Source organism: Dermacentor andersoni, chromosome 10 (genome assembly GCF_023375885.2).
Source record: "Dermacentor andersoni chromosome 10, qqDerAnde1_hic_scaffold, whole genome shotgun sequence".
Classification (NCBI taxonomy): domain Eukaryota; kingdom Metazoa; phylum Arthropoda; class Arachnida; order Ixodida; family Ixodidae; genus Dermacentor; species Dermacentor andersoni.
Window position 1 is genome coordinate 44,925,877 of NC_092823.1, and position 26,897 is coordinate 44,952,773.

A 26,897-nucleotide genomic window follows, 5' to 3' on the forward strand; every position below is an offset into this window, starting at 1 on the left:
CACGGAGATACTCAAGCAATTAAATAAACATGTACACCAAACCACTCGCCTCATTGCACGCATCGGAAATCGACATCACGGCATGAAGGAAAGCAACCTTATACGCCTGGTAACCGCCTACGCCCTGAGCAGGATCACCTATGTCGCCCCGTACCTTAGCCTCAATGCAACTGACAAGCTCAAACTCAATACCATGATCAAGAGGGCCTATAAACAAGCCCTACATCTTCCCATCACCACCTCTAACGAGAAACTGGACGCCCTAGGCATTCATAACACCATAGACGAGCTTATTGAAGCGCACCGTATTAGCCAATACGAACGACTTGCCAATTCCACCACGGGCAGGCACATTCTAGGCACCCTAGGCATAACCTACACCACCCAATTCGGACCAAAAGTACCCATCCCTCCAAACATTCGTGATCAGCTAGTTATCCCGCCCATACCTCGCAATATGCACCCTGAACACAATCCGGAGCGACGTGCAGAAAGAGCTAAACAACTACAAAAGCGCTGCGACCAAGCCGCTGACATAACCTACGTGGACGCAGCAGAGTACCCCAACCAAAACGCCATGGCGGTCGTCGCAGTCGCGGGTTCGCAGTACCACCTCTCCGCGGCCGCATCAATATTCGCCACGCAACCCGACGTAGGAGAAGAAACGGCCATCGCTTTGGCCTACGCGGCTACCAATGCACACTGCATCATCAGCGATTCAAAAACGGCCATTCGTAACTACGCAAGAGGACTCATAGCACCCCAAGCGCAGAAGATTCTCTCTGGCACTCCTCCCCCAAGGCAACGCCGCGTGCAGATCATCTGGGCCCCAGGTCACTCGGGTCTGGCTGGAAACGAAGCCGCCCACGATGCCGCCCGAGCTCTCGCACACCGGGCGCATCATCCTTCTCCTGCGTCTTCCGATCCCGACCAGCCCTCTGTTCTGCATCGTGGTCACGCGCGGGACCGAATGGTCACGTTGAGAGAAATTCTCCTGCACTACCGCAAAGAGCGGTTACGCTACCCCCCAGCACACAAAACACTGAATAAGTCTCAATCCACCACTTGGCGACTCCTTCAGACACGAACTTTTCCGAACCCCGTGCTTTACAACCGCATGTACCCCGATGCATACTCACCACTCTGCAAAGCGTGCAAGGCCCGCGCCGACCTCAATCATATTATCTGGCAATGCCCCAAAGCCTCACCCACCTACACCTCCCGCACTAACACACGCATCATTAGTACGGCCGAGCAGTGGGAGACATTGCTGCTCAGCTTGGACCCAGAGGAGCAACTCTGGGCCGTCCGGATGGCCGAAGACGCCGCCAGAAAGCAAGGACTGGCCGCCGTCTGAGGAAGGGGGGGGATTGGGGGTTAGTCTCCCGACCCCCGCCACCCCTTAACCCCATCAAGGACACAATAAAGTTTTATCTCTCTCTCTACACCGGATTTGAAAGTCGTGGAAGCGCCTTCCTGATCCTTTCGAAAACATTAACAAGCCTAACTTTAGTGACGAAACAGCAACGTGAAAACAAAAACAAACGACTATGAGCTAGGTAGTTAGAGCATCAGGTAGGCCAAGACAAGAACAACTGTAGAAAATAGGTCAGAAGTAGCAGGCTCGTTAGCGTGCACTACTATGCGTAGTTTATTAACAGCACTACAGTTGATTATGATAGTTCTGTGACCCCAGGAAATACGCCAAGTTTGTTGGCAACGCATTATTGCAATGAATACGGCGTTGAAGGAATAATGTTATTGTACTTACCATTCCGGCGTATTTCTTTATGCTTGTTTCTTGGGGTTGTGATTCGTCTAAACAAAAATAAACTTGTTAAGTGTTGAATCCTTCAAAGAAAAAAAAATCGTTACATAGCACATTATTTCCAACGAAAAAAGTGACAGCCCCATGCGACATTGATAAAGTTTCAGTCCTTGCTTGTTTTTACGTTTTGCACAGCATTAGAAAGAACGGGACTTTAACCAAGTGAGAACAGTGCAGTGATTTCTCAAAATACATTAAAAACTAATATATATATGAGACCATCTGGAAGTGTTACTTAGCTGTTCAGTGAGGGAAATGGTGAAGTTGTCCGTTATTTGCTTACAATGACACAGCTGTAGAAACAAACAGCGAACGAGAAATATTGTGGAAGCTTTCCACCGGTCACGAGCTGATAGTATGTAGTTTTATTTGCAGTCAGCAAAATATGCTGGCAGATGAATTGTTATTAGCATCATAAGCAAATGCGAATTATCGTTCATCTTTAGGATTTCAGTGCACCACGTGCACTGTGCAGACCATAAATACTATAAAAGATTTAAGTGCTAAGCGGACAGCATGGTCTATTATTTCGATGGTCACGAGAGAGCGTCATATTGACAAAGCAGCGGCAGCTGTGTTGTTTAACCATGATACATGTTTACTAAATTTTGTCGTCCATTTCTTTTTTCGCTGGGCCTGCCTGTTTGCTATACTGTGCGAGAGACACAAGCGATTTTCTCTATTATACAATACAGAAGTAGACGCAAGAGGTCATTCTAGGCTGCAGGCAAGGCATGTTTGGTTGCACCTGGCTGCAATTGCCACTCTCGTGCATTTGATGAGCGTTTCGTAAAGCCGGAGCATATGGGCAACATGCCCTGCAACGGCACGCGCTAACATTGCCGTAAAGGCCCATCTAGGGAACAGAGGAAGCAATCTTCAGGAGAACATGCTACCATTTTGCTACAGCTAGATGAGGAGTTGATCTGGGGGCACAATTAGGCTCGACGAGACCTCTGCGTGCTACGGTGTGGCCCGTTATGTGCTCCTCAGTACGTGTAGCTCCATGAACAGCACTGGTATGCACATAAGTACAAAAGCAAATGTTTATACAGGTGCATGTGGGTTCTTGTCTGAACATGCGATATTTTTTACTGTAACCCCTCAGGAGGCAGCGTCCATGTTTGTTTTATACTTGCCCACGAAAGCACCAATAGCACCTCCTGGTCAAGTCTCCTTTACAAGGCTCGCCGCTTAGGGTACCGTTCTTTATAGGCGCGATGTGACATATACGGCGATGAAAACGTCTTGAAACAAGTATAAAATGACGCAAACTGGCAGCGTGGCAAACACCTATTACACGATTAACCTATTTTACACGCTAATAGAAGAGGCCTCCTAAAACGATCTGTTCAGAGATACCATTTACCAGCGAGCGCTAATCCCGTAGGAGCTTCAAGCGAAATCAACATACCAGCCTCCTCATCTTCGAAATTCCTCAAACGAGCAGTATCGTGCAATTAAAACAGCCTATGAGCGGTCTCCGTGTATAGCCATGTAAGCCAATGCTTTGCACCCGCTGACAAATCCAAGAAGCTCAATGGGCATCTTTGACATTTCAAAATAAAGCTGAGTGGTTTTAGGATCAATCAACATATGCAACCTAGTTTCCTTTCTTTAGTTCCATCCGCATCGACATGACGTCACCAGGACAGTGGGGATTAAAGCTTCGTCATCTACAAAAAAACGTTGTAGCTACTGACTCATGGCGGAGCGTTCATGTTCAACATTACTATTTTTTTCGGCAGGTTGTGCAATATGGAGGCGCATATATTTGAATCTGGTACGAGGACACCTGGAGTACGCGCGCACAAGGTTGTGGAGTAGCATTCGCAGAAACGTTTCCCATCTACGCAGGCCTTTTCGCTACACGGGCCATAACAAGTGGCATGCATACACATATTGAAAATGACAAATCACCTTTAAAAGTGTTAAGTGCTGGGCTAGTTGGTGACCTTAATTTTGCATACTGAAAAGATTTTGCGCCCGTGGTGTCGTCGTCTTTCTTGTGTGTGTTGTTTTTTGGCGCAAAATCTTTTCAGTATGACAAATCACCATTTGCTTGAAGTGGTTGCAAGCGTTTTGATGAGCTTTAATAGCGATTACCGTCGTCAGGGAGCCTCACCCAGTTAGCAGCATGTTTGTCCATCAACCCTATAAAGCACTTAAACACCAATTACACACCCATCGTGTGAAAAGTTGCTAATCGCGTTATCGTCGGCAGTTGCGTCCAATTGATGGATTATTCCGGTAATCTTTCGTTTTGCGGACCTTACCTATTTCTCAGTCAGACGAAAGGGATTAACAGTATCACAATACCCGTTTGACAAGTGCTATATTTTGGGAATGTGCTGCGTTCCGCCAAAACAATGATACATGGTGGAAGGCAGTTCTTTTACACAGTGTTCTCGTCCCCAACCGTGGCAGGCAGAAGCGCGAGATGCACACTCACTCTCAACATTAGCGAGCAACCAATGGCAAAATCCGAGTAAAAGGATAGTAAGCAGGACCGTCCTTGCCATAGCCCCCAAAATTAGGGCCTGTAAGCAACAGAAATGTTACAAGATTTTACGACAGCAAATCTAATAGGGTTACGGTAGCACAGAGAATATTTGCATGCGCTGAAACTTCTAAATCAGAAAAAAATGTGAAAATTTGTTATAAGATTGTTCTAAGTGAGTACCGTTTGCCATGTGAAAAACAGAAAGAATCAGATTTAACATAAACAATAGGAGCCAGCTAGACAAATGGAATGTACTGTTTTGAACTGATGCAAGTAATATTTATGAAATTTACCGTCTTCTCGTGTTCAGAAATTTAAGTTCGTTATAAATTAACCTCATCTCTAAATTTAGACAAGAATGACGCAAAAAAAATTAAGCTAACTTCCACTAAGACTTCTTCCCCTTGATTTCAGTTGGTTTCAAGCGATCGACGCTACATAATTGAGAGAATTTGGAGGCTAGGGGGTGAGATAATCTTTAGGTTAGCGCTAATCGGTAATCCAATCAGTCTGTACAGTAATAGAAGATGGTCTATGCGCTTTGGAGGAAATAATTTTCGCGAAATATTACAGTAATCAAAACTATATTCAATGAAAATTTCTTAAATAAAGGTTTTTTTACTATCACGAATATTGTAATTAAATGTAGCTATTTCAAATATCATTACAATCATATATTAAGACAAATTCCCTTTCATTCACCTCGATTGCTTTTCGCAGAAGACATTCATTGTCAAATTTGACACTCAGTCATTTGATTTTGCATTAGGGGCCATGGATCTCAACGGAGAGCTAAGCCATGAGAAAAGGTCAACGTAAGAGAAAGGGAAAAGGCATGCATTTCTTCTTTTCGCCAGCTAATGTATGGGACAGCTTCCTCCAGCTGTCTAACGATATGACATATGCCGTAAGCGACGTCACAATGGGAGCACCACTTCATGATAGCATTTGTGCCCATGAATGGGTGGGGGGAACGAAATTAGGAGAGGCGCGCCAGTAGAGTCAAATAAGTGAAGTTTCCTTCAAATAAGCTCGTTTTACATTTTCACATAAATTTCTATCACGAATGCGATAACGAAAAAAAATTTTTTGTTAATTATCTGCATGGTGAGTCTAATATGTCTGAAAATATTGTGCCCTCTAAAGTGGCTAAACCACCTTTGAAGCCGCCCTTGCGTAGCTAGCATATCGCTTTTATAAAAATTGCTTTTAGTTTAACTTTGAGGTCCTGAAGTGAAATAAGGATAAGGGGATACCAGCTGTTATTCCAGTTTGTAAGTTTAAACCCTCTGTACTGAAGCAATTTAAACGTACTCAGCAGCTGGATTGGTACTGAATAATTCCGCATGCATGTGATAGTTTGCATGCAATTATGAGCAACGAGCGCGGCTGAATAGAGTAAATGCAGTCGATGAACAACTGGCTGGTGTGAGCAGAAGATGGCGTTGTTACCGGAAAAGGCGAACTTGATTTCTGAAGCGTATTTTGAGGCGTATTTCTGAAGCGTATTATTGAAGTGTTTTTCTGAAGCATGTTTCTGAAGCGTATTTCTGAAGCGTATTTCTGAAGCGTATTTCTGAAGCGCATTTCTGAAGCTTATTTCTGAAGCGTTTTTTTGAAGCGTATTTTTAAGTGCATTTTTGAAGCGTATTTTCGATGTGCATTTCTGAGCGTATTTCTGAAGCGTACTTGTGAAGCGTATTTCTGAAGCGCACTACTGTGGAGTGGCAGGTCCGGTAATTTCCCGTTTTGTAGGCTCGCGAGAGGTCAGCGCTGCCGACGCTCTGTACCATGCCGGCGTTCAGGCAGCGACTGTCGGTAATCTGAGTGAGATCTGTTCATGTTTGCCTGTGCGCGCGTGACAGTGCTAGGTAATTTAATTATTTGGCGAATTTTATTTCAGTTTATACACGCGATTAGGCTACCCACCGTACATCGTGAAGTTTTTTAATTATTTGTCATGACTATCCATGTTTTGCCTTTCTCACAAAATCGAGTGTTTTTGCCCATCTGCTACATTCGCTTCACAATGCTCAACATTTCTGAGAAACATTGTTAAGACTGTGTATCGCATTTAGTGCTGCACCTTAACATCCTCCTTTGTAAACGGAACTCATGTTTAGGCGTATAATTCTCTCCGGATCGTCAAGGTTTCCTATAACGATATTCCACAATAAATGGTTTACATAGATAACGAAAAGGCGTTCGATCCAGTAAAAGACGTGTACTGTTAAACTGTCGCCACACCTGTCACACAGGTCTGCCGAAGCATACACCGTGCCACTGCTTCGTCCAGCAGAGCTCTATTTTCACGCCCGTGCACCACACCAGCCTAGATTACAGCGACCATAATGTTCTTTCGCATTGCTTCTTCATCGGTGGGGGACGCAAATATAAGCGGGCTGGGTGTCACTGTGATCAACTGTCCGCTCAACAGCTAGGCCTGCCTTTGCCTGCACTTGTTTCGTAATGCTTTTTAAATGAGAAGTAAACTCCAAGTTATTAGTTAATGTTGAGCTTTGCTACCCGATAGATGCTGGATTTTCCCAGAGGCATTGCTTGTTCAAGGAGAAGAGGAAACATGTGTCGGTGTCTTAGGGAATATCTGCACTTCTATCCTATATTTCACTACTATCTATTGTGCTGCACAGAAAATAAAAAGAGCAACAAAAGATAGACAATTAAAAGGGCGCCAGGAACTGTGACACAATTTCTACAATAAATTTTACGGCATGCTAACAATATTAATGCTGATAACTTGGAATGGATTAGGTGTATCGATCAACACGGAAGATCTCCGCAGTTTTCGGTTTCCCGTTTACATTGTCTTGTCGAACGATAGTGAAGGTTACTTGAAACCAATGCTTGATGAATCTAGCCAAGAAAGGGTAAGAGTATTGCTGAACATTATTTTTGCAGCAAATGAAGGTAATGCTTAATAGCCCAGAGATACAATGAGAATTCATGTTCGGCAGCCAGCTTCTCTAATCTGTTCAAGAGTACGCTTACCTTGGCCAAATAGTCACATGAAGTTAGGTAATTCGAGTTTAATGGCGCAAAAGCGTCTAAGGCCATGCTGCGCCAGTCACAAGACAGTACAAAATCCAATGTTAAGGCAGCAAAAGCTGCGTTAATTTAAAGTCGATGTGAATAACCAGTTTCATCTAAAAAATCGAACAAGTGAGTGAATGGCACTAGCGGCCCATCTTCCAATAATAAGGCAAGGTGTAAAGGTATATGCAAGTAATACAAATTGTTGAAATGTTTTCGCCTGTGTGTTTCAGTATGTGGACATGACATGATGCGGTGGTTTACTATAAGCGATTCACGGCAATTCTCGCAAGTTGGTGGGTTTTTTTAAATAAAGATGGTGTGTTAGATGCGTGTGTCCAATTCAAAGACAATATAACATCACCTCATAGAACTGTTCTTGGTGAGTGCATGATTTCCACTCGCCAAGCAGGGGTTTAGTAATATATACCTGGTTATTTATGCACGAGTTACATTCTTGATACCACTTTGATGCTAAGGCCTTGCGAATCACTCGATACTGCCTTTGTATGGAAGTGTTATGTGAGTTATCCTTTTGTATAATGCCACGGATGCACATCTATCTGCTGCTTCATTCCCTGGTATCCCAACATGGCTTAGGAGCCAGCAGAATCGTATGGTTCTTCCGTATTTGTTATTAAAGAAAATGATTAGGATATCACCAAGCAAGGGTTCACATGCGGAGCTTAAGTTTAGAGTTCTGAGTGCACTTGAAGAATCAGTATATATGATAGCATTATTCTGCTTGTCGATGGTAATTTTCTTAACTGCCGTCCATATTGCATATGCTTCGGCGGTAAACACTGAAGTAAAATTATATATCCTAATGCTGTTTCTGCAATATTTAATTACGATGCCTACACTCAGGTACTCTTGTGTTTTGGATCCATCAGTGTGAAATTCCGTGCATTTTTTGTATTTGTCTTGAATAGCTCGAAACTCTTGTACTGTGTGTTTCTGTGGAATGTATTCTTTCTTTGGATGTGTAAATGTCCAATCACATAGCTGAGTAATGTTGCACCACGGGTGCAATCTTGATGGCCATTCAGCAACCCGCGGGACCTCATGAGGAATATCATTGGCAGTATTTCTCGTGTCTTAGGATAAGCGGCCGAATCATGTTCGGGTTATTCGTGTAGTGTACCCGTAATTTGCACTGTGTTACGATGTTGTAGTATATATGTTGTGGTGATGACCGAATTCTCGGTACATAGGAAAGTGTAATTAGTGTTCTGCGGTGCTCTAAGGAAGGCTCATGCCAGTCGCCATATAAACTTTGGACAGGCGATGATCTATAGGCACTCAAGTCGCTTAATATAGGACTGCCTAGCTCCACGATAAACTACACTACATTAGTCTAGTATGCTACGTACAAGGGACCGGTAGTAGACATGTTCGGTCATATCCCCAGTGCTTGTGCGATAAAACCTTCAGGATATTTAGTGCATTATTCGCTTTAATTTCAGTTGTGTTAATGTGGGCCAGGAAGTTCAGTTTTGCGTCAAAAGTTACGCCTAAAAATTTGTAGCCTTCTTTGACCGGAAACGTTGTACCATACAATATGAGAACCGGATTGCAGTGTCACTCTCGATTCTAGGAAAAGAGAACTGTAACAGTTTTGTGTATTGAAAAACGAAATCCATTTCTGTCAGCCCATTGTGTGATAATATTTATCATTATGTGTAGTTGACTTTCGCAAGTGGGTAGATTTGAGACGCGGTAATCCACTATCGAATCGTCGAAATATATTGAGTGCATAACACAGGATGGAATGATTTTATTAATAGAGTTCATTTCGACTATGAAGAGTGTCGTGCTCAGAATGCAACCTTGTGGAACGCCATTTTCCTGTGTAAATGTGCGTGAAATTATTGTGTCCAGACGCAGCCTAAATGTTCTATTTGTCATAAAATAATATAGACAGTTTAGCATTCTGCCAGGAATTTCCAGATGATCCAGGTCTCTCAAAATTCCATATCGCCACGTGGTATCATACGCATTTTCTAAATCAAAGAACGCCTCGAGAAAGTATTGTTTGTGTAGAAACGCGTCACGTATGTTATCCTCAAGTTGTACGAGGTTGTGAGTGGTGGAGCAGCCTTTTCTGTATCCGCACTAGTGCATGCCTATTAGGCCTCTTGATTCAAGGATGAATGTGAGCCTTATGTTTATGATGCTCTAGTAGAAGTTGGCTAGACAACTTGTTAGTGCAATTGGTCTGTAGCTGCTTGGCGATGTTGTGGTTTTACCTGATTTAAGAAAAAAGGCACTACTACTGCATTTTTTTATCTGTGGGCATTGCCCCAGACACTTTGTTGAAAAATTTAAGAAGTGCTTCTACCGATGCTTGAGATAGGTGTACCACCATAGGGCAGTGGACATGGTCAAGACCTGTTGTCGTTTTTTTTCGCCGGCAGATAGAATGCTGTTGGATTTTTGCACTGCGAAGACGTCACTATAAAGTTCATATGAAGCCCCAGTAGTGGGCAGTCTCTGTTTCTCCGCCCACTCTGTATATTTTAAGAATGCATATGAATAGTTTTCTGAGCTGGAGACGTTGTAAAAGCGTCGGCCTAATAAGTCGTCCTGGTCCTGTATTGTTCTTTGGGTGCCTGGACATGCAACGTCTTTTTTGGCTTCAGCACACTCGTTTGTCCACCAGGGATTTTTGTCTTTGCGCAAAATACCGGATGACTGGGGTATTGCCTTTTCTGCGACTGAGATTATGACCACAGTGATTTTTAGCTAACTTTTTCAATGCTCAGTTCTGACAACTTCCAGTTGCGCATTCCCCACAAAACCGGCCAGTCAGCGAGCTGTAATTTCCACCGGCATGGCTTAGTGACTAAAGGTGGTCGTGATCATAAAAGTTTGATGACTGCAGGCACATGATCCCTACCATATAAGCTGTCGAGGGCTTCCAATTTATAATCATTAAAATAGATGGCTAGAAAAAAGCTAAATCTAAACGACTAAAAGGCGGGAAGTCAGTGAAAAGTAGCTCGGTACACCTGAATTTAAAAGTCAGATATCATTGGACAGAACAAAACCTTCAACCAGCTGCCCTCCTTGGTCAGTTTTGACACTTCCCCAAAGAGTGCAGTGAGCATTAAAATCCCCCACTAAAATAAATGGCTCCGGTAAGTGATCGGTTGAATTCCCTAAGAGTGCAGTAGTAAAATGGCTGTGGGGTGGAATATACAGTGAGCAAATGGTGATGGTTTTCTGTGACAGAATGGCGATGGCTACGGCCTCGAAAGATGTATTCAATTGGACATTTCGTGTAGGAGAGCCGCCCTGCACGACTATAGTGACTCCTCCTGACAAGCGGCTGGAACATTCGCGATCTCTTATAACAATGGTGAAAGCTTTGAGAATTTTACTATTTTTCGGACCCTGCAATTGCAGAGGTCTCATACGCAATATAAATGACATCCAAGACATCAACATCTTTTCGCCAGTTTCAGTGCGCCATCAGGAAACGAATCTTGGTCCGAAAAATAGTAAAATTCTCAAAGGTTTCACCGTTGTTATAAGAGATCACGAATGTTCCGGCCGCTTGTCAGGAGGAGTCACTATAGTCGTGCAGAGCCGCTCTCCTACACGAAATGTCCAATTGAATACACCTTTCGAGGCCGTAGCCATCACCATTCTGTCCGAGAAAACCATCACCATTTGCTCACTGTATATTCCACCCCACAGCCATATTCCGATGGCTGTGGGGTGGAAAGATGGAAAACTGGCGAAAAGATGTTGATGTCTTGGATGTCATTTATATTGTGTATGAAGCCTCTGCAATTGCAGTGTACAATGAAAGCCAAGGTTGTGAAAGGAAAAATTTACTGATACATGTGATATTAAAAATTAAAGGTGACATGCGATAGGGAATAACACGCGTTTGGTGGACGGTAATAATTCAGGTTAGCTGTCCTTTTTTTGTGGCAGCTACAAGGAACTTGTCCTTCTTAGAGCGCTCAGAAGAACGCTGTTTCTTTGGCGTCGATGACGCCGGGGTTTTGGCATCGACCTCCATCAGCTTCTCTGAGGCGCTGGATGGTCGAGAGCCAGGCGCCGAGACACATGTCTCGGGCCTTGGCGTTTGGTTTAGCCTTGGGACCTGCGGAACAGCTGCCTTGGGCGATGGTTGAGCAATACTAACTGCTGCCACCAAGGGGTGGATGGAGTTGCTACGGGACCACTGACTGTGACCCCCGTCGACTCCTGAAACCGATGTGGTGGTGCCCCTGCCGCGCCACATTAGCATAACTTGTTTGAGGTAAGAATAAAAGCCTCTTCCTAGCTTAGAAAAATAAAATCTTCTCTTTCACTGTTAGGGCAATCACCTCCTTCTTCCAACAGAGATATGATCATGAATATGCTGGATTGTCCCCTTTGCAGTTTATACAGCGTGGGGTAGCGTTGCAGTTTTCAGATGGATGGTTGTTGACACTGCATTTGGCGCATGTTTCTTTGCCTGTACATGATTGTCATGCATGGTCAAACCTCTGGCACTTAAAACACCGCCTTGGGTTCAGTGTGCATGGTGTGCCATTGATCTTTAGATATCCTGCGCCAAGAGATGTGGAAAGAATGGTAGTACCGAATGTAAGAATCACATGTTTGGTGAGGAGTTCATCGCTTCTTCGGATTGTAATCCTTTGAACTTTGATCACATTTAATTCTTGGAACCCCTCGAGGAGTTCCTCGTTATTCAAGCTGAGAAAATCTCCCTTATATAACGCCCCTCCAAGTGTTATATGATCAATGGTGATAAATCATGACTTTGATTTCACTAAAACTGGTAAGTTCAGACAGCCTTTGCACTTGTTCTTTGTACCTCAATTGTATGAACAGCTCTCCGCTGGTGATTTTCCAGGTTTTGTATACTTGGCCAATTCTTCTACGAGCCATTTCGCCACCAAGGAAGGACATAGCTTACGCATACTTGTAGTTCCTTCACTATTCAAGACGTGGTAACGTGGGAAGTTGTCTAGGTCGGTTCGGAGGTTAAATTGAATAGGGGCATCGATGCAACCTCTTTTACGAGGCCGATCCTGAAGTCCGGGGAACACTTCTGCCAGAACATGGTATTAAATTAGGCGGCGGGGGTAGCCGCCCACCACCGTTTCCAACAAGGAGACGCTATAGGTTCCCAGAACCCTCCAGATGCCAGCTATGCACCGCCACTATAACCTAATGTATATATCAAACAACGAATATATTACACATGAGAAACCCTTGCTGCCAGAAAATTTGGAAGTAAGAAGAAGTGAAAAGAATATAGCAAAAATGAAAACGCTAGAGAAAGACGAAGACTGAACAGGAGGACAGGAAAAGGCGACTGCCGATTTCCTCCAGGTGGGTCAGTCTATGTGAAGCAGAGGCCAAAGAGGTGTGTTGCCTCTGCCTGGGGGCGATAAAGGTCCTAACACGCGGCATCAGCTCAACCTCCTGGTTCCCCCTTTCCCCAGACACGGCTAAGCCGCGCACGGCTACACGCGGGGGGGTTCGACCCTCATCTGCTCGGGTACGTGGTGTCGCAATAAACCAAACACCTGCTGACGAAGCCGCCCCTGCGGGGAATAGTCATAGTGAAGCAGGATTATGACAAGCAAAGAAACTAAAGATTAAAACTGGTTACATAGCGTACACGGCAGGCGTTATCAAGTGATGACACATAACTTACCACTGCCCTTTAAAGGAAAGCATTGCGATCATTGCATTCTGGTAGTAATCATTGGGGCGAAAACGTGGAGGCTTAAAATGAAGCTTGTAAAGATCACTACTCAATGTGTGATAGAAAGAAAATTGATGGGTGTAACTTTAATAAACGGGAAGACAGCGGCGCCGAATAGATATCTAACCGATGTATCCTATATACCAATATGCTAATAAGAGAAATAATGCATTTAGGGAGTTTATATTGTACGCAGATCAGGCAATTAGTAGTCCTCTAGAGTTGAAAGGTAATGGTCAAATGTAGACGAAGTGGGCTGGAGGACTGCAGGTGATCAGATGTTGTGACGGTATGGTGTGAATTTAGAAAATTTGCCGGCAAGATTGGTGTCAGCTGGCTCAAGGCAGGTAATTGCTGTGGAAGAGGTCCTCGCCCCTTAGTGAAGTAAAATTCGGCTAATGATGATAACGCTTATGATTATAATGATCGTGCTGAAAACGGCCATCTGAACGTCCCCTAAAGCCACAAATTCTGGCAACTCCTCAGGATATACCGATAGTTTCCATGTGAGCTGAGTAACCCTGCTTGCATCACTCCAACACTGGTACCTCATTGTTCTCTACTGATTTTATACAAAATTATGTGACAAGCAAAGGAATGTACATATATTAACGTTTGCATTAGGGTGGTCAAAGAATGGTCATTTGGTCAATTTTAGAAGTGGATCTACCAGAACTATAGTAACAATCCTGCAGTTTCTGGCGAGTATATTTGAACTGCAGTTTATGTTTCGGCGTGCTGCAATAACGAAGTATCTGTCTCGTCGAGCATTCTTTTGATGAACCTGCTTGAAGGATAACGAACTGTTTCATGCTGGAGTGTAGTCAACTTAAAGGTATTCATGCCAACAAGGAGATAATTCTTTTTTCCGTACGGTAATTTCATAGCAAACATCGTGGTAAATTAAAACGTAATGTTATTTTGCCACTCGAATACTGAAAACGTGATGATGTTGACGGGTTAATTCAGACATGACGAAAGTATGCAAGAGAATTTATGTTACACCACTTGATGAAACGGTACAAATGATCATTCGAAGGCTAATTATTTATGCCGCTGATTTGCATTTATACCCCGATGACAATAAAAAGGAACAGTGACAGGAACAATACCGTAAATCGGTTATACATGAGCACATATTCAATGAGAAACAACCACTACGTTCTGCATATCTTGCTAATGCATACCTTCACAGTTGCCTAAAATTACCTTTCTTGGTATACTGTGGTATAAAGTTTGTAAACACGGATAAGGTGCCTCAGAAAGGCTGGCCAACGTTTCGATAGGAGGACCTATCTTCATCAATGTATAGAATGACAATTTAAGCGGAACAAGTTTTAAACATTGTCTGCAATGGTTGCATGGTAGAATTTAGCTGAGCGAAAGAAATGCATTTTCTTACAGACAGCTGTTTGCTGAAACGGTATTGAATTTATTTCAGGGTTTTTACATGACAAAACCACGATCTGAATATGAGGACACGCCGTGAATATATGTTAGGTGAAATAACTTCCACTGTGAGCACAAAGTGATAACCTTGAATAGAATGAAATTTAAATTAAGGAACTTAGGCTGCCACTCTGCGAATACACCAGCTCATTTGAAAAATTCTGTTTGGCGCATAATAGTTTGAATCAGCAGGAGTGGCAGATCAAATCATCATCACCAGCACATAACATAAGAGCATAAACACAGAACGTGACGGGATATCTACATCTGTATACAAAACATATCGTATATAAAAACTAACCTAGCGATAAAAATAAAATCTCGTGTAATCGTTTGACGCTACATAAAAATCAATGTGACTGCGATTTTTTAAATAACGCATGTGTTACCAGCATACGCTGTAAACAAGACAATGTTTCCTAAGGAAGAACAGTGTTTCGAGTCATACAGGTTAAAAAAAAAACGAATACTAATATCATTAGAAAGGACCATGCATTAAAGCAACACACGCCGTACACTAAATTGGGATGCCAATCCATACCAATCATTTTACGAAAACTAGTTGAATCAAATTATGAAACTTTGCATGAGTTAACAAAGTAATATGATACGTTGGCATACCAAACTGAAGCAACAGTAAGTAGAGGCAGAACAACACTGCACATAGCAAAGTGTGCAAGCTGAAACTTCATGTTTTCGATAAGAAGGACATTGTAAATTGTGAAGAAAAAGAAGGAAGAAAGTTCAGCTACACAATGGGACAATATAAAAATCACTGTGCCACGAGAGAAGTTTCGCAGCTGCTTATTCGATAGTGAATACAATAAAGTTCCGGACATTGTGCACCAAATGATGTGTCGCCTTCTCCAGACGACGGTGTTCTGTGCGTGGATATTATTAGCTCGCGTTCACAAAATTTTCCCGACATGATTGAAACTTCTTGACTAAAACAATTCTGTTTGTTTAGAGATGGTCATGAAAACTGCGATATCTAAATGTATGTGGTAAATAGCCAGGCTAGACGCTCGGCTAGAGGATTTGGGCAAAAAGGAAATTCCGGAAAAGTTGCTTTGGTGCATTGTTAAAGCGTAAAGGAACACAGAGAACTAAATTAAACAGGACGGCATTACAGCCGCTACTAGCTGGAAACACAGGAAACAACTTATAAACGTCAAGGTCTCCATTCCTCTCAGAACTCGTCAGCGTGCCTTGGCACGGCTCTCGGTGACTCAAATTTTTCTTTCACGCGTAACTAGAAACTTAGCAACAGAATTTCACTGCTCGCTAGCGATGCTGTCGTTGGTGTAAGTCGGAAGAAAAATTGGGTGCTCTGTTTTATAGCATAACTATAAAACAGCGGCAGGCACGTAGACAGAGAATAGAAATAACCGGATGGTGAAACAACAGCACACCTGTCTTGTTGTTTCTTTTCGCCGTCTGCATCCCTGGTGCTGTTTTACGATTCTGTCACCTTACCAAATCGTCCAGCAGTCTCTCCTTTTGCTGTGTTATAGCACACGGGAGTATGCGTGGAAGATTACATTCAGTATTGCTCCGGAGTGGCGAGCTTTCTGCTACTCGACTTCTACTAGTTAAAAATGGCATAAAGTGCAGAGTCAACACTTCTTGTGAGAAACGTTTGTGTGAAAGAAACCCGTTGAAGGGTCCCACACACCCAGTGTCTGATACTCAATGTCCTATACCCAGTGGCCCAAGTTTGTCCGATGTGTGGTTTCGAACGTTGTTCCTTAGGCACACTTCCCTGATGCCCTACCGAATAGACCATGGACTACCCGGTGAGAAAAGTTCCGGAAGGGAAGGAGGCTAGACACCGAAAAACAAACTGTTAAACAGGTAGGCATATCGTAAAGTGGGCGAAGTTCGCAAGGAATGCTAATTGCGCTTATATCTTTTAAAATTTTCTTGTGTGAAGGAAGTCAACCGGCATTATCTACATTTGTCAATCTTGTGTCAGCATATATTCAGGTAAGCGCCAGGCACGGGCTTCTTGGTGGCGCCTGCAGATGGCACAGTGTGTTAACAGGAAAGCGCGGGAGAATACCTTGGGTGCAGCACATGGCTTATACATAACCCGCTGAAGCGATGGCAATGTGGTTTTTGGCTACATTGCTTCTTTGCTAATGAAAGTAACGTCGGCAATAATATTGAGATGGGTTCTGCCAGAATTGTATTTCTTGCAAGAATTTCTGGCCATGTTTGTGTAGATGTTCACCTTAGTATCATTCTTTTCTATAAAAAAACATTCAAAGACAAAATATTCAGGATTAGTACGAGTGACTGAGCAGGCGGTTCACGCTGACAGAAGTTTTCGAAGGCCAAGCATGAAACCAGTGGTACCGCCGCTTCAGATTCTATAGCCGGATGAATTTCTGCATGTGTGGGTTCACGTCTTTACGTATAGGAAACAAAAGCAAGTAGCACGTAGAGTCTGTATTTCGATAGATATGATGACTTTCTTTCGTTATACTTTCCTAATTTTCTTCCTAATGCGTGCATACAAGGTACGTTGTGCACAGTTGGCTTCTAAGGTAACAAAACCGAGCATTCACGAGCCTTATTACTTGATATAGTGTAGACATATCATTATCATTATTTCGTGAAGACAGGCCTACCTTAGCAGCTCTCATTTTACTATGAGAATGCGACGCGTACCATTGTGCACCTAGTTACACTATGGTATATTGCAATGCCAATATTTTTTCTGTTCCACACAGAGCAACCAGTATAACATTTTAAGTTACAGCCGTTATAATTGTCAAACCTGCACATCGGCACATAGCATTGCTCGATAAACAATTGTTTGCTACTACGCAAGTACTTTCGTGCCACCATGTAGCTGAATTCTAAAAAGCGTAATACTAATCTTCGTAGTTGTGTCGCATTTTTATTTTTGTGTGTGGGAGCGCAGCGAATACTTCTTTCATTGCGGCGCTCGACAGTTCAGGTGCTCTGAGACATTAAATCACCGCAAACTATTTTGCGATGACCCCTTGGCTTGTAAAGGTGGAGCAAACTCATTTTTATTGGCAAAAAATACCTACAACAGGAGATGATCGTTCTTGCGATGTAGAGCGGAAAAAACCTTGATTTGCCAGTGCAAAGCGTTTTCAATATACCCATTAGTGAAATGAAAGTTTATTGCAATGAAATTGAGGGCTCGACGGAATCTCGTCTGGTCGGAAAAATTTGTGCATTTCCTGCACGGTATTTCCTGCCACGAAGTTTATTGCAGTTGCTCTGCGATATATGATTATTCGACAGCGGACACGCATGTAGTCAGACGTTTTGGGTGATCCAGTAGGAGCGGCTGGATAATTTCATTCGAAAAATAGATGCGTGTACTCCATCGAGAGGAGCTTAGGGAAACAGCTGCATACCCCAAGGTGGATGAGTCTGTGGAGACCGTGCAGTAAGAGGATGACGATAAGATGGCGTGTTGTTTTCCACGAGGGATCTAAATCTCTTTGCACTCAGCCACGGCTATGCCACCAAGATCTGCCCCTTGACCAAGGGCACAGCTAGGCCGCGCACAACTAAGCAAAGCAGGATGTGAGTCTTATCTCATGTGTTGCATACTTTACTCACACGCTGCACTTCTAACACACTCAGGCAAAGCTATGAGCATAAGTTAAGTGTGATCAAGCATTTCTCAGTCATTGAGAAACTGTAGGTGCGCGAAACATTTACAACTTGAGGCAAAGCGTAAAATCGCACGCAATATATCAAAGGGTAGGAAGACTTCCATGTGTGAATCTCATCTGCTGTCCTGCGTGCCCTTTTGCGCTTTACCTCAAGTTGTGCAGTACGAACTAGCTCACTAGTCTGTTCTTAGGAAACTTTTTTAATAAGGGGCTGTTTGTCGGCCTAGAATTCAACACGCCAGGTTTAAGCAAACAGCTTTCTAAAATATAATAAAAAACCATAATATATGAACAAGTTACTAAATTTTAGAAGCCCCCAGGTGCGGCCCGCTATAAATGAAGAATATATTCTTTAGACTTACTGAACACCCTTACAGGCTGTATAGTCATCTGTCTTGCATTCCCAATTGCTTTTAAAAAGTTTTCTTAGGCATATAATATCAACATCTCTATACATTTCGGCACAACCTTTCGGCTGACAACGGAGCTTCCGGTTTGCAAAAAAAGTTTAAAGAAACAACCTTGGCAGCTTGTAGGATAATGCGATCGCTGTACCTAAAAATCGTGATTGAGATTTCCAATTTGTAGAACCAATGTGACGTTCCTCGAGATCGCGTTTTCCTGGTGCTGACGCGTTTTTTCACAACGCTACTTATCCTACTGTGACGCAATGAACAGAGATGCCCATGGTTCACAAGGAGAACATGGACACTGCCCTTTAATTTACAAACCGACGCGCACTCTCCTGTTTCCTACAGCCTCAGGGCACTGCTTCGTATCCATATGACTTCTTCTTTTTCAAGCATAAGCCATTGATGCAGTTCTGCAAGAAAGACAAAAAATAAATGCTTACAAAGTGGTGGTCTAGACAACCCACTTTCAAGAAAAAGCACTCATGTGCAAGAATTTATGAGCAGGCTTCAATAAATCATTGTTGCCACTTCAGCGTGTATAGTAGCAAAGAAATTGCCTAAGCAGAATCTCCACCGCTACACTATGGCGTGTGGTCACTGGTTTCTGGGCACACACGTGTTACCTCTGCCCATTTGCCATCGTTTCATTCTAATAAATATCAAGACGTGGTGGTCCTGGTAAATCCAGGAACTCTGAACTTGCAACGACGTCCACAGCAACGACGCCTTCTATTGTTTTCGGGAGCGCAAACTTTTTTTTCTACGAATTTACGCTCTACATACTAGAGAGCTCGTATGACACCAGCTAGGCAACCTAAAGATACATATATTAGTGCCGATAGAATATACTACCGTTATGCGATGCGTTTCGGCCATGGCAATGCCCCAACTACATTTAAGAATGGCATGTGCAATATGTGCATGTGCAAACGGTAGGCGTGTCTCTACTACCATTCTGACGCTATTATTTTTCATTTTCTCCCTCCATTGCCGCATGCATCTCTGCCGTTTCGAACATGTGCTGCAATACAGAGACGGCATACTTCGTCATCGCGCTCAGCCACACTCAGTCACCGATTTGTCTAAAATAAATGTCATGGAGACCTTTCGGTAACTTCAGTGCACTAGGTACTTTTGAGAATGTTTTGTATAATTTTTTGTGCGCGCTCAAATGGCCCACATGCATTTGGTACGTAGTTGACGCTATCACTCTTTCCCTCAATTTCAGCGCGCATCTGTCATCTAGATTGCGTTTTGCAATACAGGGACGACATTTTTCCTAGTGCAGCTGAGCACTATTCTAGTCGCCGACTATTCCCAATCAAAGATCAAAAAGAAACTTCGAAACTTCGCCGTACTGTGTTCGCATTGCTGCCGTTTCGTTAGAACCAGTGACTTTATACATGCTGCACTGATAGCCCTTCGCGGCGACACAGACCCTTCGGTTTAATATCAGCTCGCCAGAGGGGCCTTTGAGGATCGACAGCGGCAAGATGGCATAATGGTCAGGGAAGAAGTCGAAAAGATGACTCCTAGCCACGCGATCCATTCCCTGAAAATTGGAGCCTGGTCCCCCCCCCCCCCCCCCCCCCCACCCTCCGAGGCATACAGCGATACCAGCGAAATACCATTTGGCGGTGCGCTTCCACGAGGAAAATCGGCATCGGATTAATATTTCGTCACCCACGTGATCCGCACTTTCACCAAAGAAGAGTTCAATTACTCGTTTACAGAGGCACATTGGCAGACCGTTACACGGACTCATCGCAAATATTGTCCTTACTTGTGTGGACTATCCCAGGGATATCGATGGCTATGGCGTGGCGATCTCGCGCACGATTTCACTGGTGGAATCGCGGCCGCGCCAGCCAGGCACATCCCAATGAGGTGGACTACAAAGACGCTTGTTCGCAGAGCGTCGGGTACAGTTTAACCCCATCTGGCCAAAATTAATTGGAGTACCCAGGGAAGTAAATGCCGGGAAGTAGATCACTGTCTGAGGCTGACGAGAATACCGGCGAACGCCGCAAGCTTACGCACTCATTTTCCACCAAAGACCAGTGGTAGCAACACTCCAATTCATATGAAGACCATGCTACGTGTGCCTAAACCCCTGGCTCTTCGGTTTAGCTTCAGGTATCCACCACCAACCCCCGCTTCTCCTCTAAGCTGATAGCTAAACTCTATAGTACTGCAATATCCTCGAGAAGATGTTCTGTATTATTCACCTCGTAGGGTCACTGACGCCATTCCCAGATCTGCGCAATCATTGTATCGAACTTCTACCCGTTGATGGTGTCTTAAGTGCTACCAATACCCATTTCTGCATTTTTGACGAACCACCAGAACGACATCTTGCTGTCACAGGGGTGATTGTGGAGATGGCAATTGGCCCGTGCGTATGGGCAACGTTTTCAATAGAATAAAATAAAGAACAAAGAAAAGAACTCTGGACAAAAAATAACTTTATTTTCAATTCACCCAAAAACTGTAAATTGTGGGGCGCTCGGTCATGTTTATGAACCATGATTGTCTTCCATTTGTGTGTGTTTTAACTTGCGGTAAAAAAAGATGTCTATTAGCAAGCACCAACTATGCCAACAAGCAGTTTTGTTGCAACATATTTAGGGAGCCATGCCGAGGGTACAATAGCGCAAGAAGTGCCAAAATTTAGAGCCCCCCTCCCCCTATCACGCTTCGAAATCAGAAATCTGGCCACAAACGTCTAGAGTGTAGCACGGAGGACTGGTAGGATGTATCAGAGATGTAGCCGCAGTGGTGTACCTGAAACGTCTTGTGCGGAAAAGGGTTTATGGGCCCTAGAGTACGAAAATAACTTAACGGAATACGCAATCTACATTTAGTCACGTCTTACAAGGCTTACATGCTTAATTTATGCTACCGCTAGCGGAGATTTTACGGCCTAACTTTAAAATCGCGCTCGCTCCATATTCGTAGTGGACCGATTTCTGTTGCACATGGTGTTTCGGCAATAAGATACAGAAATGACCATCCGAGCTTGAAACTGCCCTGCTCCTCGCAAGCACACCACACGCGTAGATGGATGGTGCTTCGGCGCTCGCCTCTTGCGTTAACCACTTGCTCTTGTGCCCCCCCCCCCCCTCCCCCCGCCCTAGAAGGACGAACACGTTCCACCGCGGTCACGATGGTTGGGCGAGGATCGCCCTCCTCCTGTCCGGCTCCATGTGTCTCCTCACGCCATTCGTAGACCTTACGTGTCCAACGCCGGGGCGCCTAGCCAATAAGATGTGAGATTTCTCCAACAAGACTGCATACTTGTACAACTTATAAAGCCTGATGAGCACCAGCTGTAGCTAGATGAATTCTACCAACGATTCCACAGTCAGCTCTGCTGAACGGGACAGCTCGCGTTGAGATAGACGAACATGCGGCCTAGCTACGCCTCTGTCGACGCCGCACGCGAGACTAAAATTATCTATAGTTGCGTCATGGGTGGCGCGACAGAAGTATGATCGAGCAATGGCTCATTTTCTGCTGCACAACGATATCAAAGTAATCTGCGTGGGTAGTTACGGTTGTAAAGAGATGGGCGGTATTAGTGGTGCATTACTGCATGCGGTTTTAGCAAGTGGCGCCCTGCCCTGTTTTAACTATATCAAAAGGGTTTCACGTCAAATGGCAAATTGCGGAACATGGGGCCCAGTATACTTTTTCTATCTCTAGTTTAGTTAAAAAGAACTGATTGTAATCTAACAGAGCAAATGATATATCAATTGGCAATAATTTATAGAAAGAGCATGTTTCACAGAGGTACACACATTGTGTACGTAATCTGGCGGTATTTTGACGAGACACACCACGGCAAAGTAATTTAGAAAGATTTGTTTTTGCAAAGCGCAGGGGGTGGTTGGTTCTTATTTTTCAGGAATTGTCTAAATTGCCTTTGTCTACAAAAATTAAAGAAGCCAATGTGAAAACAGCTAATTGTCTGATCTCATGAGAAACCTGCTGTGGACGATTGTTGCCAGCGGTGTTCAAGTTCTAGTGCATTTGTTAAATGCTATTTACGTTGCATCATCCTCAACTTTTCAATAAAAAAAACAAGGTCCACGTAAAAAATTACATATAACAGAAAAATTTAGTTATGCTTAAGTGTGTATAATTCTACGCTTAGCAAAAGAGTCTCACACTGCTATGTGATCTTTGGTTATTCGGCCATTAGGCGCCAGGTTCTGGCAGGCTTATAAGCAATATTTCTTCCACTGCCTCTACATACTGAAGTTCAACATTAATATTGCCACCTGGTGTTTCGAGCCAGCGTTGCGTGCCCAGCAAAAACGGCGTTGAAGACGACGAAGTCAAAGATCACACACCAGCTGGAGAACCGTCCCTTTTGTGTCGCACATTTTCGTGTCTGGCTGCTGATACTGCTGCTTACTCTTGCCTTAGCGCGTGGCAATATTATATTCATAACGCCCTTCTGCTGCAGAAAGATACAACGACTAGGTCAGCGAATTTCATTTAGACATTTTTTTTCTCTGCGTTTTTTTTCTTTCTCCGTGAAAACCACCACACTACCGACCGTACACAAGGATGAAATGTTGCGAAATATATCCTTAGCTCGCATTGCTGGTAAGTAGAACATTCATAACATACAGCATTCCAAAACCGAATCCTTCCTCACAGCTCGGTTAGCTTCAGTTACTGCAACATTGATATTTTTCAGCGCACATTAAACAAAGCACTAAAAATTGTGCCTCGTAGTATAGCGGCACAATTGTGCGACCGATGTCATGAATGTGACATGATCGCATTCCCAGATCACACGATCCCGAGCAGATACGACAGTGAAAAACCTACGCGGGCACGATGTTTAATAAGAATAGCTATAGCGTTTGGCAGGCATGGTACGAACCTGTGCTTTACAAAGGAATGGCCCCTAGAAAGAGCTTTGAAGGCTCTGAAAACTTAAAAAAAGGATATTGAAGAATGAAGTGCTCACGTATGTCTTGCCATGCTTTGTTTTACAAGGTGTTCCATCACTCAAGTGAAGAAGCTTGGGTTCTGAATCTCGTTTTTTGCCTGCAGTTCCACATCTAATGGTGCAGTCTTTCACTCCCATTTCCTGAAAAGCAGGGCGAGTTTTTCTGTTACAAATGCGATAATAATCTTGGTTAGGGGAGGTTATTCTAAAGCAACGTTCTATATGGCTTATTTCAGGAAGATGACTGCTTCCCAAAAATGGGCCTCCGGGACAAGGGCAGGTTGTAATTGTGGTATGATATCCAAAACTTAAACTTTCGTGTAATCCGCATTTGAAATTTTATCTTGCAAATAAAAACATCTAACGTCACAAATTGCAGGACGGACTCCACTGAGGTAATGCTCGCAAACTACGCAGAACTGAGTCACCTTTTTAGGGATGTTGGGAGCTATTCCCCTATTATCTACATCAAAACAAAGAACACACTACACAATTACTTTATGATGTTGAAATACTAGCATACCGTAATGCTACTAACAAGAAAATATGAAATCAGCAGCACGGGTATTGCAACACTAAACTAAAAAAAAATCGTTAAGTTTCATGTTGCGTGGACGACCCAGACATCTGTATTTTATTAATATTTTGAAAAACGTTTACAGCATGAAAGATTGCATAAAATCCTGGGCCTATAAATGTTAAACTACAATGCCAGAAATCTGAGTATCGTGGGACAAAACGGGAAAAGAGAACATTACGATATCGCGGAGCATTTTAACTGCAGTGGAAATGCTTTGGTTTCTGCTGACTTCTTATTCAAGCTCTCCGGTACATAATAGTTTCTAATAAAGTGAGGCGATTGAGGCATTGAACATATACACCACCACAAGAAGGGATTTGCAATACTTTCTTTATAGCTGAATCGTTCAATAGCACAACATGCGTATTCAGATTCAGATTGGTGCGACCAGCTGCTGTGCAAGCAAATAGGCGGACTAAGTATGTTTACAGATGTCTTAGTTACGTAGACCAGGAGTTTTTATTAGAATAACTATAATGCAAACTACTCTTAGAGTTACTTTGCTTTACTAGACCTAAAGGCCCAGCCAAGCACTTAACTGTTTCTGCCACGTGTTGTTGTCCCACCATTTATTTGCCTTCCTTATAAAAGGATGATTGTGCATTCTTATCTCACGCGGGGCTATCGTATTATAAAGTGAAACTGTCGAACACTGTGGCAGCCATCAACAGCGGTTTCGTGGTACTTCCACCGATTATGCTCAGGTAGGCTGAAGAGGTGAGGTTTAACGTAATGACATTTGTAATATGTAATAATGAAGTGCTCACGCACGTTTTGCGTGATAGACGTTTTCATTCTTGTGATGAACGTTCGTGTAAATTTCCAGAAATAGTTTATTTTATGAGACTTCTATTTATGGCACGAAATGCACAGTCGAACAGAACATCTGCTTACAAACCGAATATAAACCATGCAAACACAGAGTAAACGTGGTGCTTCAACTGTGATAGACGAAATTTCAAAATAAGGCGAAGCCTTCTATGCGAATGAAACAAACTGTCTTAGCAGCTAGATGAAGAAACACCGAATATCAGTGACCGGTGTGCCGTCTAGACACCATGTCACGCCGTTCAACCCTTTTATCACATTATCCATGAAGCTCTGAAATACTGCAGGAGCCGATGAAAGGCAAAGAGGGAGGCGGTTAACCAGGAAGAGATCTTTGCTGGTATTTAGCGCGAGATATTGCTTGCATTGGTCATCTATTTCAACTGTCTGATACGGCCGGCTTAGGTCTATCCTCGAAAAATGTTTTCCGCCTGCCAGAACGGAAAAAAGCTCGTCGTCTTTCAGTAGTGGATAGCTTTCGATGTCAAGTATCGGATTTATCGGAACCTTATAGTCTCAGCCCACTCGAACTGAACCATCGCGGTTAACAGCTGGCACGATAAGCGCAGCGTACGGGCTGCTTGTAAAGACAGTAATTACGCCGAGGTCATGTAGCTTGGACAATTCTTACTAGACCGCAGTGTTTATTTCGAAAGGCACGCTTCTCGATTCGAAAAATATAGGCTCATTTTCATTATTGAATAAGAAGGGTTGCATTCGCACCTCTTACTGTGCCAAGCACATTCTTATGCGGAAAAAAAGTAAGTTGAAGACCTAACTGCTCCATTCTTCTGTCATAAAAGAAAACGTTATGCTACAGAACTCTTGAAATCAACTTTCGAAAAGTATATCCCAGTCGATCATTTAAGTCAGTGTGGTAGATTAGCAATAAAGCCGCTTCCATGCAAAGAACGCATCGGTCAGTCGAGTTATGATCAGTAAATTCACATAATCTCACCATCAAACGTGTGCTCTGAATTACTGAGCCTTAAAACTAAGGCTACACCTGACTGTGACAAGATTCCCAACACGTTATTTTCCAGCTTTCTGATTTCCTCTCTAAATTTCTGGCAATTATTATTTTCGCATGTAATTTCTTTAATGGACGAGCACAAAACCGAACGCGAGCACTGAACTACAAATAAAATTTATTGCTCTGCTGTAAGCGTTTATGAAATAAAATAGCCCATGAGATGAAATCGAGTGAAATAAAGAGAAGGAGGGGTCAAAGGGGCACAACAAAGAATTAATATCTTAAGAGCACAGCGGTAATCATTAGATAAAAAAAAAGACCAGGGCCAAATCAAATGGTTCACTAGCACTCAATTTAAAGCAATAATAAAGCTTTCAGCAATTCTTAAATGGGTAATATCTTAAGAGCACAGTGGTAATCACCAGAGAAAAAAAAAAAAAAAGAAACCCAAGGCCGAATCAAATGGTTCCCTAGCCCTAAATTCAAAGCAAATATGAGGGTTTCATCAACTCTTAAAAGGAGCATTTGCTAAGGTTCACTCTTTGTTTCGCCTTTTCACCGTTATTTTTGTTTGGTTCTTTAGCTTTGTAGAACTATTCATACTTTCTGGTCAATCTTTCTGTCATTCATATTTGCGCTGTGTTCGTCTTAAGCATGACTACTTTTGAGGTCTGCAGTAGTCTGTTGAATGAATCAAATGGAAAAATGTTTAAAAATTGCTATCGGCAATAAACCGTAAAATGCCCATTGCCAAGGTTAATGGGAGACCCACCTTGGTACACTGCCTGCTGCCGCCAACAGGCTTTCAAAATGTTAGTAAAATGTTTGTAACAGCAAAAAGAAAAAAGAAGCGTGCAAAGGCCGTTTGCGGTTGAACAGATAAAGAAATTATGAACTCTTCAATAAT

At 43.2% G+C, this 26,897-nt stretch overlaps 2 protein-coding genes across 3 annotated transcripts in view; both read right to left on the bottom strand.

Moving 5' to 3' along the window:
- LOC126543103 (uncharacterized) overlaps positions 1-15,263 on the bottom strand; it is a 50,211-nt gene extending 34,948 nt beyond the window's left edge. The window contains exons 1-3 of the mRNA XM_050190244.2: positions 15,190-15,263; positions 4,281-4,368; positions 1,772-1,818 (exon numbers count right to left, since the gene is read on the bottom strand). Of these exons, the coding sequence (XP_050046201.1) occupies positions 1,772-1,818; positions 4,281-4,350 (117 nt within the window). The 5' untranslated portion in view covers positions 4,351-4,368; positions 15,190-15,263. The remainder of the gene's footprint in view (positions 1-1,771; positions 1,819-4,280; positions 4,369-15,189) is intronic.
- A 3,151-nt stretch (positions 15,264-18,414) lies between these two features.
- Positions 18,415-26,897, bottom strand: part of LOC126543105 (uncharacterized) — an 84,297-nt gene continuing 75,814 nt past the window's right edge. For both annotated transcript variants that reach the window (XM_055062235.2, XM_055062236.2), the window contains 2 exons: positions 23,628-23,750; positions 18,415-19,053 (listed from right to left, as the gene is read on the bottom strand). In XM_055062235.2, coding sequence (XP_054918210.1) covers positions 18,991-19,053; positions 23,628-23,750 — 186 coding nt within the window. In that variant the 3' untranslated portion in view covers positions 18,415-18,990. The remainder of the gene's footprint in view (positions 19,054-23,627; positions 23,751-26,897) is intronic.